General features: G+C 37.7%; 1 protein-coding gene across 35 annotated transcripts in view; it reads left to right on the top strand.

Moving 5' to 3' along the window:
* Positions 1 to 13,091, top strand: part of HUWE1 (HECT, UBA and WWE domain containing E3 ubiquitin protein ligase 1) — a 157,474-nt gene that overhangs the window by 74,090 nt on the left and 70,293 nt on the right. For all 35 annotated transcript variants that reach the window (XM_055563870.1, XM_055563864.1, XM_055563867.1 and 32 more), the window contains 7 exons: positions 1,014 to 1,139; positions 1,658 to 1,759; positions 2,222 to 2,302; positions 6,406 to 6,512; positions 7,028 to 7,205; positions 8,037 to 8,128; positions 9,203 to 9,414. In XM_055563870.1, coding sequence (XP_055419845.1) covers positions 1,014 to 1,139; positions 1,658 to 1,759; positions 2,222 to 2,302; positions 6,406 to 6,512; positions 7,028 to 7,205; positions 8,037 to 8,128; positions 9,203 to 9,414 — 898 coding nt within the window. The remainder of the gene's footprint in view (positions 1 to 1,013; positions 1,140 to 1,657; positions 1,760 to 2,221; positions 2,303 to 6,405; positions 6,513 to 7,027; positions 7,206 to 8,036; positions 8,129 to 9,202; positions 9,415 to 13,091) is intronic.

The raw sequence follows: 13,091 nt of genomic DNA, 5'->3' as shown, positions 1-13,091 counted from the left end.
TTTAACAACTAATTCTGGTGTTATGATGTACCTATAGAGAAAATTGTATATTCACTGAAAATCGGTTAGAGAACCATGAGTTTATGTCCTGTATGTCTGTATATGTATTTAAAAGATTGGAATAAAATATTTCAAAATGTAAGTAGTGGTTTATCACTAATGGAGCTTTTTATTGTATTTTATATGCTGTAAGAAGTAATTGTGTATCTTGTACTTGATTGATTAAAATTATTCAAATATATAACGTAGAAATGATAACTCACTTCCCAGCCACCATAGTTATTTTAGAGTAGTTCTTTTCAGTCTTTTATGCATATTCAAATATATGTTGACACAAGTATATAGTTTTATAAAACAAGAAGATGAGAATTAACATACTGTTCACCTTAGCAGTGTTCATTCAGTGTATCATAGTCATCCTTCCATATCAGTCTTTATGCTTCTTATATTTAAGTCACCCTCCAAAAAAGCTCTACCTACTACCCACCAGTAGTACAGAAATTACATATTTTACTTACCACCTTTTTCCCTTCCAAATTTGATGGGTGAGAAATATTGAAGGACTTCTCTTGTAAGGGCTATTTTTAATTTGCATATCTTGAATAACTAGTGATATTAAATACCTTTCTAGTCTTTGTGGAAAGGTACAGTTGACCCTTGAACAGAACAGGTTTGAACTGCATGGGTCCCCTTATAAGTGGATTTTTTCAGTGAATATAGTGTCTGTATAGTACTACAGATTTTATACAGTCTACAGTTGATTGACTCCACGGATTTGGAACCTCAGGTATGTTGGACTGACTGTAAAGTTACATGCAGATTTTCGACTATTTGAAGGGTCAGGGCCCCTAACCTTCGTGATGTTTAAGGGTCAATCGTGTTTTCATTTTGGTTTCAGTATTTTAATCCTTCTCCGTTTTGATTCATTTTACTGTATAGAAAAAAAAGTTCTCAAATAACTTTTTATGCTGGTCTGTTTCATTCTGATTTCTTTATCATAACTTTTACTTCAGTTACAGATGTGACTATGGAAAGTAGTCCCAGCTCATCCATCTCTGTGGAGCACCGGCTGGATGTTGAATTAAGGGCATCAGGTTCCAGCAGCAGTAGCACCTCCTCTGGCCCTGGCCCTCGTCCTGGTGTGTAGACATAAAGAGACACAACCAATCACAGTGATTGAAATACTAAGCTAGTGAAGCATGGTCCTTTGAGGGAGCTTAAGCAGTACATTTGGAGGTTTGCTTCTTATGACTATGACTGTTACTTTGCATTCTGGTGTTCATTTTCTCATAATTAATACTTATTTCATAGTATTTATAATTTTTCAACTCTTCACGTACTGATTATTTTATCAACACATCCATGTTTGAGGGCAGATAATACTCAAAATGGGAAACAAGTATTAGAGTTAATCTTTTTACTTGGTGATTTTTCTCCTTAATACTTTAGACTTCTAGTATAATTTTGTGTGGTCCTTGGTGATTTATTTTTTCTCATTTTAAAGCTTAGGTAAATGTTCTTCCCAGCATCCAGAGATTTCACTTCGAATGTCTGCTAGTATTGGTATAGTGTATATGGATCTCCTAAAAATTTGTTTTATGTACCTGCTCATTGTACATAATGGTGAACCAGTATAATCCTCTTTCTCCCTTGCCAGGAGTCCAGTGTATTCCACAACGAGCCGCACTTCTCAAATCCATGTTGAATTTCCTCAAGAAGGCCATTCAAGACCCTGCTTTCTCAGATGGCATACGACATGGTATTGGATTCTAGATATTTTCTAGAAGGGTGTTTGACTCTCGCAAGGATTGGTCCTTTTCATACTTTGTAGGAAAATGCCATGACATTTTGAATAGCTTTTAGTGTTAGCTTAGTCCTTTAGTGTTACTTTTCCTAGACCTAAGGATTGTTCAACTATTTTAATAGTGATTGATCTATTTTTTTCCTTTTCCAGCTTCTAGATGTGTTCACTTCCAGTCTGCTACCCCACTCTGTCTCTCCGTCTCTGTATTCTTTTATTCTTTGATCTACTGTTAAAAGGTTATCGCATAGACAAAGAATAAATAATAAAATATTAGGAGGAGACAAGTGGGTACAATTAAGGAATCAAAATACTTCGTTTACCACTGTGTGGTGTATGTAATATATTGATCCATCGTCTCCACCCATCAAACTACTACTGGACTGATCATATTCTTCTTGATATTTGCTTTTCTCTTAGTGATGGATGGTTCTCTGCCTACCTCCCTGAAACACATCATCAGCAATGCAGAATACTATGGCCCATCACTCTTTCTCCTAGGTAACTGGGGTTGAACTTGTATATACCAAGCTGGAATAACCTGGCAGTGTTCTGTGTGTGTGTTTTATATCCTTGAAGAATATTTGTCCACTGTATGATTTTGTATCTTTCTAGTAGGTGATGAAATAGAGAAAGATCAGAGTTCTTTTCAAATAATTATCCATTTGCAATGTATTATGTCAGGCAAACATGATAACCATTACACTACAGAAACCTTTTTTTCAGTGTATTGCAGTCAGTAATACTATTGTACACTTGGCTTTTTGTGCTACACTTAAACACTGCAGGTATAATAAGAAACATGTCTTTATTCAGTGGTTAGCCCTTGCGGGCTCCGTCACTTCAGTCATGTCTGACTCTTTGCAACCCTATGGACTATAGCCCGCCAGTCTCCTCTGTCCATGGGATTCTCCAGGCAAGAATACTGGAGTGGTTGCCATGCCCTCCTTTATGGGATATTCCAGACACAGGGATCAAACCTGTGTCTCCTGCATCACAAGTGGATTCTTTGCCACTGAGCCGCCAGGGAAGCCCCTGGTTCTTAGCCCCTAACTTTGGTCTAAAAAGGCCAATCAGAATGTTTTCCATTCTCAGAACTGAATGTCAAACCTGTAAGCTGTAGTATAGAAAATTGTTTCTTACTGTAGAAAATTCAGTTTTGGAACCTGTAGGTACTTTCTAGTTACTTGCAATAAATGTCCTTGCATTTGGACATCAGCACTACTTTGAGTGTTGCTATTGTTAGAGCCTCATTTATTAATGCGTTTATTGAGTGTCATACATATTCAGGACAATAAGCGAGATATATATGCTTCTAGAATTCCCCTTAAAACTGTAAAGGAATTTAGTGGGAGGTGTAGAAATAGAGAATGCTTCCTGGTACCAGTAGCATGCATATTTTAATACTGCAGGGTGTCTGGAGGGAGTAGTTATGGCTACTACAGACTCAGATACTTAACTCCCTCACCAAAGCAATATAGTGATTTTGTATATTAACTTTGTATCCTGTGACTTTGCTAAATTAGTAATTCATAACTGTTGATCTCTTAAGATATTCTATAAAGTCATCATCTACGAATAATTTTACTTTTATAATCTTTATGCTTTCTATTTTACTTTTTGTTCCTGACCTCAGGGGAAAGCATTCTGTCAGTATTTCACGATTAAGTTTGAAGTTTGTTTTAAAAGAAAGTTTGAGGTTAGCAGAAGATTTTGTGTTGAATGTTTTGCTCCTCTTAATCAGGTTGAGGAAGTGATCCCTTGTGTTACAGCAACTCCATTTTGACATGGAGAAGCTCCTTCCAAGGTTAGTTTCAGATGGAAAAACTCCTGACAGTAGTTTGGTATGATCAAAGAAAGATTTGTTACTCAGTTGGAGAAGTCCCAGGTAAAGGGGCAGGGAAGGATGGCTCTCTCTGGGAGAAATCCCCCAAACAGAAAAGCAAATGCACAAGCCTTTATTTATAAAGGGGAAGTTTAAAAGAAGCAGCAAGAAGATACTTGTTCTTGTGGTTAGGGGTGCGGAGCAGGTAAGCCCTCTCAGGATGATGCAGGAAGCATAAAAGCAGAATTCCTTCTTTAAAGTCTTAATTCGTCCCTGGCATTTGAATTAGCATAACAACCTCACAGGTTCCTTGTAAATAAACTTGTACTTGAGAGGGATGAAATTTGCAAATCCAACCCAACTCCTGGAGTTCACTCAAACTCACGTCCATCAAGTCTGTGATGCCATCCAGCCATCTCATCCTCTGTCGTCCCCTTCTCCTCCTGCCCCCAATCCCTCCCAGCATCAGAGTCTTTTCCAATGAGTCAACTCTTTGCATGAGGTGGCCAAAGTATTGGAGTTTCAGCTTTAGCATCAGTCCTTCCAGTGAACACCCAGGACTGATCTCCTTGAGGATGGACTGGTTGGATCTCCTTGCAGTCCAAGGGACTCTCAAGAGTCTTCTCCAACACCACAGTTCAAAAGCATCAATTCTTCAGCGCTCAGCTTTCTTCACATCCAACTCTCACATCCATACATGACCACTGGAAAAACCATAGCCTTGACTAGACGGACCTTTGTTGGCAAAGTAATGTCTCTGCTTTTGAATATGCTATCTAGGTTGGTCATAACTTTCCTTCCAAGGAGTAAGCGTCTTTTAATTTCATGGCTGCAGTCACCATCTGCAGTGATTTTGGAGCCCCAAAAAATAAAGTCTTCCCCTGTTTCCGCATCTATTTCCCATGAAGTGATGGGACCAGATGCCATGATCTTAGTTTTCTGAATATTGAGCTTTAAGCCAACTTTTAGCATTATAGTTAGACCTCAGAATGACCCTGTTGCACAGTAACATTGTGATGCAGGATTGCAGTTAGACCTCCTCAAGATAACAGACTTGATAATAGAACATTAATTTTAGTTTATGAATACTTAATTTTAATAGCTCCTTAGAATCTAAATTCTAAGGAATTTGTACAAATGAATGTCTATTGAAGAGGCTTTCATATACCAATAGAAACCCCAAAAAGGACTTATTTCCATAAGTTTATATAGCTCATCAGAAATAGCAAAGGCCATTCACAACTCTTGGTCCCAGTAATTGTCATGTATCTGCCATTTCATTAGCATTTGATGAGAACTGTCTTGAACTGAAAATCCTCTGGTTGCTGACACCTAAGATCTAAAAGAAAGATCTACGAGTTTGTTTTATACATAGCTTATGGATATTGTATATGCATGTACCTTCCTTGTTTAGTTTTAAAAGTAAACTTTAAAAAAAATCTCATGTGTTAGAAAGCCTTGTTTTAATTGTTCCTAAAGATTTAATAACATGTTTAGAATCAGCTTGATTGGCTTGATTCCTTTCTGTTACCTGGTAGTATTTTTTACTTTAGAAATTCTTGTAGTAATCTAATCTGCTATCATTTCTTGAGAGTTAATTTTTATGACATCTTATAAAAGCACTGCATTTCATCATGCACTTTACATAGTTTCTAAAATTTTACTTGTTGTGAATCCAATTAAGTCTTTTTTCATTGCTAATACATATTACTCTTTTCTTTATTAGATTTTCCTTAAGTTTGTAAACTTTCTTCAGTCCTTTCTGAAGACTGGTTATTGGTTTTAATTATTTGTGTTTTTTGCTTGTAGTTTCACTAAATTCTGCTTTTTTTGTTACTAAGTATTTTTTCTAGCTTCTCTTTTGATTACATTTTAATGAATGCAATAATGCTGTACTGTTTCCTCTTGCATAGAGTTTTTGCCGAATTCTGGAATCATTAATAGAAGTCTTGGGGCACATTTCTAAATATTGTCAAAATACCCAAGGACTCTTAAAATTGCTGGTATTTTTAAATTGCTGAAAGGGCTTTTTAGAAGATACTTTGTCCATTTTCATATGTAAGTTTACATTCACTTTAACCCAGCAAACTCACAACCCCATCATACATTTTTTTCCTGCCTAAGCAATAGAAAAAAGAGTTTATTTTTAAATTTATTAGTTTTTCCCACTATGGACTGGTTTGTATACAGGGTGGTACATGTATATAGTGGAATGGTATGCAGCCATTCAAATTGAATGAGTTGTAGTGAAATGGGAAAGATAAAGGAGATTATATCATGTGTATTACAATTGAAAAATGAAGTTAACCTCATTCTTGTAAAAATTAAAATTTCAGTTTTTATTTTTTCTTAAATTTTATATATTTAAGGTGTACAACACAATTTGATGTACATAGTGAAATGATTTCTACAGTTAAGCATTATCTCCTCACATAGATTCCTTTTTTTATGTGATGAGAGAATCTGAAATCTATTCTCTTAGCATATTTATACTACTCAATACAGTATTGCTAACTATATATAATTGTCATGCCTATACATTGCTGCATACAAATCTTAAAGATTAATCACTAAATTCCTAATAGTGATCAATCTCTGATGAGCAGTATTAAGAACTTTTACTTCATACTAATTATGTGTGTTTAAATGTTGTACATTGAGTTCTGGGATTTTTTTTAATGTGTAGTGCTCTTACTTTGTTTTGTTTGAACCTTTGGAGTTTTGCTTTTAATATTTGTGAAGAATCTCTCAGTTTCTTATATTTCTCATCTCTTTTTAGCTACTGAAGTGGTGACTGTGTTTGTATTTCAAGAACCATCATTGCTTTCCTCACTCCAGGACAATGGATTGACAGACGTCATGCTACATGCACTGCTTATCAAAGACGTGAGTCCTTTCTGCTGCTCTGTAAAGAATTCTCAGTGCATAACCCCTTTCCATAAAATATACACACACACAAAAAGCAGTCTTATGACATGAAAATTCTCTCTTGTCTTCTATATGTAGTATTGAAACTATTGGAGGATGAGGGGAAGGGATAGTTAGGGAGTATGGGAATGACATGTACACAATGCTGTAGTTTAAATGGATAACCAGTAGGGATATACTATATAACAAGGAAATCGGCTCAATATTATGGAACAACCTAAATGGGAAAATAAATCTGATAAAGAATAGATACATGTGTATGTATAACTGAATCACTTTGCTGTGCACCTGAAACTCACAACATTGTTAATCAACTATACTCCAATATAAAATAAAAAGTATTTTAAAAAGAAAATTGGGATCTGGTCATCAAGATTCTTTTTATCTCTCTGTGCAGTACTCCTGGCCAAAGTTTTCACAAGTCTACCTGAACTCTTCGAAATGTCTTCAAGCTCACTTTATCTTCTCTCTAGGTTCCCGCTACCCGTGAAGTTCTTGGCTCCCTCCCAAATGTTTTCAGTGCACTCTGCTTGAATGCCCGAGGTCTGCAGTCATTTGTACAGTGTCAGCCTTTTGAACGTCTCTTCAAAGTTCTCCTGTCTCCAGATTACCTCCCAGCCATGCGGAGAAGGAGGAGTTCTGATCCTCTAGGTAATTCATGAGAATTTGCCTTACAGTAAATAATCGGTTTGCTGTTGTGCCAAGATTGAGGTGATTTCCAAGTCACCAACTGGCAAGGAAACTGTTTCTTCCTTGATATCACTTCATGTCTCTGGCTAGGTGTGTGTTTATTGAGAATTATCACCATGCATTCTATTGCAGGTAGAAAAGAATATTTCATCCTTTACCTGTGTTCATAATATTTCCTTACTTCTCAGCAGTTCACTGTTAAATGTACTGTTACAGCACTGGTGAGGAATAGATATTAGAAAACCAGCAGTAGATTTTCAGGTCTACCATCTAGTCTTCAGCAACAGGAGACCCTGGTAATCTTCTGTTCTAATATCCAAGTCCCTAAGATAGTCACAAATGAATAGATTTCCTTCTCAGTGTATTTGAGACCAGATCACTGAGGCATAGCAATAAGGTAGAGTTTCAGAAGGAACCCAGTTTTCCAAAATGTGCTTTGTCACCACTGTAGCCTTTTAGCCATTATCATTCTTTATCGGGGCAGTCAGGGTTAACGGTTTATGCGTCTTTCTTTTCTCACTCTCTCTTCACTCTTTAATACTAACTCAGACCTTGACAGTAGAAAGTACTAGAGTATAATGTAGCATACATGGTTACTTTTAAATGTGTTTACTAGACTCCTGTCCAGTGATTTGGTTGTAGAGGTTGGTATGAGTTCATTTGAAAAAGCATGACATTAGAAAATTGCAACCACCAACTCAGTTTCTCCTTTCCTCCTTAAATTGGCACCCAAAAAAAAAATAGTTCAAGCTCTATTTTCTACAGTCTAACAGTTCCATTTTTGGCTTTAAGGGGATACTGCCTCCAACCTAGGAAGTGCTGTAGATGAGCTCATGAGACATCAGCCTACCCTCAAAACAGATGCAACGACTGCGATCATCAAGGTGGGAAGTGATACGACCATGGACATGAGAGAGCAGTGGAGTGGGAGTTTTTAGAAAAAGGCATGGCATACTGGAGGTCATTTGGATTCTTAGACTGTGCCTATAAAAGGATTATGTCTGCCTCATTTCCTCCAAGTCCTTGGGTTGGTCCTTTGCCGCCCCCCCCCCAAAAGTCACTTAAGTACTGCTTTCTTTTATAGGATATTAAGTTGCTGAGGCTTACCTTCTGTTCGTAAAAGCATATTACCCTTTCTAATCTTTCTTGCTTAGGTTTTTGTTTGGGGTTTTTTTTATTTCACATTTACTAGTTGTCTCTCTTCGGAGAAGGCAATGGCACCCCACTCCAGTACTCTTGCCTGGAAAATCTCACGGACGGAGGAGCCTGGTAGGCTCCAGCCCATGGGGTCGCTAAGAGTCGGGCACGACTCAGCGACTTCACTTTCACTTTTCACTTCTATGCATTGGAGAAGGAAATGGCAACCCACTCCAGTATTCTTGCCTGGAGAATCCCAGGGACAGAGGAGCCTAGTGGGCTGCCGTCTATGGGGTCGCACAGAGTCGGACACGACTGAAGCAACTTAGCAGCAGTTGTCTCTTAGGATTATTGAAACTGGTATTTGAGTTACTGGTGGTTGGTGAGTTAAAACATGGAGTCAGGTCAGTCATTCGATCACTTAACAGCCATGTGATCCTGAAGAAGTTATTTAAATTCATAGGACTTCCAGTTTCCTTCTTGTAAGATGAAATTAATGGCTACATGCCAGAAATAGTGTATATAATATTTAGTTAAAGTGTTTTAGAAGGAGAAGAGGGCGTCAGGATGAATTGGCTGGATGGTATCACCGATGCAATGGACATGAATTTGGGCAAACTTCAGGAGATGGTGAGAGACAGGAGGCCTGGCATGCTGCAGTTCATGGGGTCACAAAAAGTTGGACATGACTGGGCAACTGAACAAACAACAAAAATGTTTTGGCACTTCTGTATATAGCACATAGAAAGTGCTCCAAAAATGTTAGTCATCTCCCCATTACTTAATTACTAATAAATAATCTTGCTTCCTTTGCCTTTCAGTTACTTGAAGAAATCTGTAATCTTGGAAGAGACCCTAAATACATCTGTCAGAAGCCATCAATCCAGAAGGCAGATGGCACTGCCGCTGCTCCTCCCCCAAGATCTAACCATGCTGCAGAAGAGGCCTCTAGTGAGGATGAGGAGGAAGAGGAAGTACAGGCCATGCAGAGCTTTAATTCTACCCAGCAGAATGAAACTGAGCCTAATCAGCAGTAGGTGTTCACAAGACAAGTTCTCTAGCCTTGTGATCTTGAGCATGTTGTTTTCACCTGTTAAAAATGAGAGAGTTGAATTAGATCTGGTTGTAAGGTTCTTCCAGCCCAAAATGTCTTACAATTTTTCTTTCTTTGATTCTTGTGTGTCATTTGTGCTTTGGTGTTTGTTTTGGTTGCCTTAGCAAGCTTGTTTTATTAAATGCTGTTCATGAAATTCAGTCAGAATTCAATATATCAAATTAAATGGCCTTCCTCAGAGGATTTCCCTTTGTTGATTTGGTATTCCACATCATTTACTGCTTGACTGTCTCCATAAGAGAGCATACATCTCCTAAGAAATTTTTAGGAGTTACAGGGATTTGTTGATTGCTCTTTGTTTATTTGATCTGTTCATTCCATAGAAATCAGAAGACTTTGGAATGTACTATATGATTGTAGTCAGACACAGTAGATTTTCCTTCTTCTATTTATTTGAGGTTTTTCTACATAAAAATTGATTTCCTGGATGGTAAGATGGGGACAGAGATGATAAAGACTGCTGGTGGACCTGGTTCTTTGAGCCTACCATGTTTGCATGCAAGGGATGAAAAGCAATAGCTGTTGCTGTAACTCTTAATTGCTTTCATGCTAGAAGAAGATGTGATCCCTCTGGACAGTTATGCATTCACGTATTTAATAAGTGCTCTTTTGATGTATATATAGAAGTTGTTTTGAGAAAAGCATGATCATTTTAGGCATGGATATGAATGGGTTTGAGCTGATCTTGAAGGGTGACTTGGGACTTAAGATTATGGTGGAATAGACACCAGGAGTGAAGGGCTAGAATCCAAAACAAATATCCCCTCTTGAAACTCTAGAAAGTAATGAAGTATGTTGCTTTCTTGGTCAGATATATTTTCCTTATCTGAGAAGGCAACCCTGCCTTCATCTAATGCCATCTTCTTCTGTTTTGATTAAAATGTTCTTTCTGGAAAAGGAGGATACCCTAAAAGATTACGGGACTTCACTTGCAAAGGAGTTGGAATCTTAGTGCTTCATTGCCACATCCTGGATTGTCAGCCATCCTGCTGGCATAGAGTTCTCTTTCCTGGCAACAAACAAGGGAATGATTTCTTGAATGTTAGTATTTGTGGTGGTTTTGAGTCAAGCTGTGCACATTCATCTGCATATAACTTTAATATCTAGACTCCTTATATCTTTTGTCTAACATGCCCAGATTTTAAGCTGCCTTGATAAATTGACATTTTTTCAAGTCCTCAAATGTCTTCACTCTGCACACTTTTCTTGGAATATCATGTGTCCCTGTATATTATCTTCATATTTGTCCCCATCCCCAAATTATCTGATCTCTCCTTTTCTATCTGCCAGATTCCTGCAAGTTCATCTCAGATACCTTATTCTTACAGGAAATTTTCTCCCAACAGTTTTGTTAAAAATTATTTATATATTCTCTAATGCTTTCCCCCACTGATCTGTATACTTCTCCAAAGGCAAGGACAATATCTCATTCAACAGTGTATCCCAATCACTTTGTATATAGTAGATAATCAGTCAATAACTGTTTATTTAGTGGTTGATAGAATGAATCAAGAGTATCCAATTTGGGGATTGGATACCCACCAGGGGGCTTCCCTGGTGGCTCCGTGGTAAAGAATCAGCCTACCAATGCAAGAAACAGGTTTGATCCCTGATACAGGAAGATCCCACATGCCACGGAGCAACTAAGCCCATGTGCCACAACTATTGAGCCTGTGTTCTAGACCCTGGGAGTCACAACTACTGAAGCCCAGGCTCTGCTAATCTAAGAATCTCACAAATATTGATACATGTATACTTTTCCACTTCTGCCACTTTCACAAGCTTCATTTGGGTCATATGAGGATTATTAGAGCTGAGAGAGAATGCAAAAGACTACCTAAACTCAACTTAGATTTTGAAAACCACTATTAAAGGCAAATTCTTTTTTTTAAAAAATTTGTTTATTTTAATTGGAGGCTAATTACTTTACAATATTATAGTGGTTTTTGCCATACATTGACATGAATCAGCCATGGGTATACATGTGTTCCCTATCCTGAAACCCCCTCCACCTCCCTCCCCATCCCATCCCTCAGGGTCATCCCAGTGCACCAGCCCTGAGCACCCTGTCTCATGCGTCAAACTGGACTGGCGATCCATTTCACATTTGATAATATACATGTTTCAATGCTATTCTCTAAAATCATCCCACCCTTGCCTTGTCCCACAGCATCCAAAAGTGTGTTCTTTACATCTGTGTCTCTTCTGCTGCCTCACATATACGGTCATCATTACCATCTTTCTAAATTCCATCTATATGAGTTACTGTACTGTCTTAGTGTTTTCCTTTCTGACTTACTTCACTCTGTATAATAGGCTCCAGTTTCATCCACCTCATTAGAACTGATTCAAATGCATTCTTTTTAATAGCTGAGTAATATTCCATTGTGTATTTGTTCCACAGCTTTCTTATCCATTCATCTGCTGATGGACATCTAGGTTGCTTCCATGTCCTGGCTATTTTAAACAGTGCTGTGATGAACATTGGGGTACACATGTCTCTTTCAATTCTGGTTTCCTTGGTGTGTCTGCCCAGCAGTGGGATTGCTGGGTCATATGGCAGTTCTATTTCCAGTTTTTTAAGGAATCTCCACACTGTTCTCCATAGTGGCTGTACTAGTTTGCATTCCCACCAACAGTGTAAGAGGGTTCCCGTTTCTCCACACCCTCTCCAGCATTTGTTGTTTGTAAACTTTTTGATAGCAGCCATTCTGACTGGCGTGAGATGGGACCTCATTGGGGTTCTGATTTGCATTTCTCTGATAATGAGTGATGTTGAGCATCTTTTGATGTGTTTGTTAGCCATCTGTATGTCTTCTTTGGAGAAATGTCTGTTTAGTTCTTTGGCCCATTTTTTCATAGGGTTGTTTATTTTTCTGGAATTGAGCTGCAGGAGCTGCTTGTATATTTTTTAGATTAATTCTTTGTCAGTTGCTTCATTTGCTATTATTTTCTCCCATTCTGAAGGCTGTCTTTTCACCTTGCTTATACTTTCTTTCGTTGTGCAAAAGCTTTTAAGTTTAATTAGGTGCCATTTGTTTATTTTTGTAAAGGCAAATTCTTTTATCTCCCTATCCCAGATAGTTGTCATGGTAGAAAAATTTGCAGTGTGTGCCGCCCCCTCCTCAAAAGTATTGTTTATATCCCTCCCCCACCCTATGCAAAATTCTTCAGTGAAACCCCAGATAAATTCTTGTCACCCGTGCCTCCATCTGTTTTCCAATGCCTTAAATGATAGGTAATTTTTTTCCATTAATTAATTTTGCATTTCCTATTTCCCTGCCTTAAAATGAGGCAGCTGCCTATCTTACTTCTGTCATTCATAGAACAAGTTTGCCTGTTCTAGAACATACTAATAGAATAAACGGAGTCTTACATGTGTATCATACCTAATGTATATACTTTCTTATTTTCAGCTTTTGTTGCATAGTGTGGTTTTGAGATTCATCCGTTTTGCCTATCAGTATGTTGTTTTTTGTTACTGAGTAGTATTGCATTGTATGAATATACTACAGCATTTATCCATTTGCCTGTTGATAAACTTTCAAGTTTTCAGTTTTTTTCCAGACTAAAACAGTGTTCTTTTCCCTTGTTGT

This window comes from Bubalus kerabau, chromosome X (genome assembly GCF_029407905.1).
Source record: "Bubalus kerabau isolate K-KA32 ecotype Philippines breed swamp buffalo chromosome X, PCC_UOA_SB_1v2, whole genome shotgun sequence".
Classification (NCBI taxonomy): Eukaryota; Metazoa; Chordata; class Mammalia; order Artiodactyla; family Bovidae; genus Bubalus; species Bubalus kerabau.
Note: the sequence above shows the minus strand (reverse complement) of the source record. Positions and strands in the feature narration are given on the sequence as shown.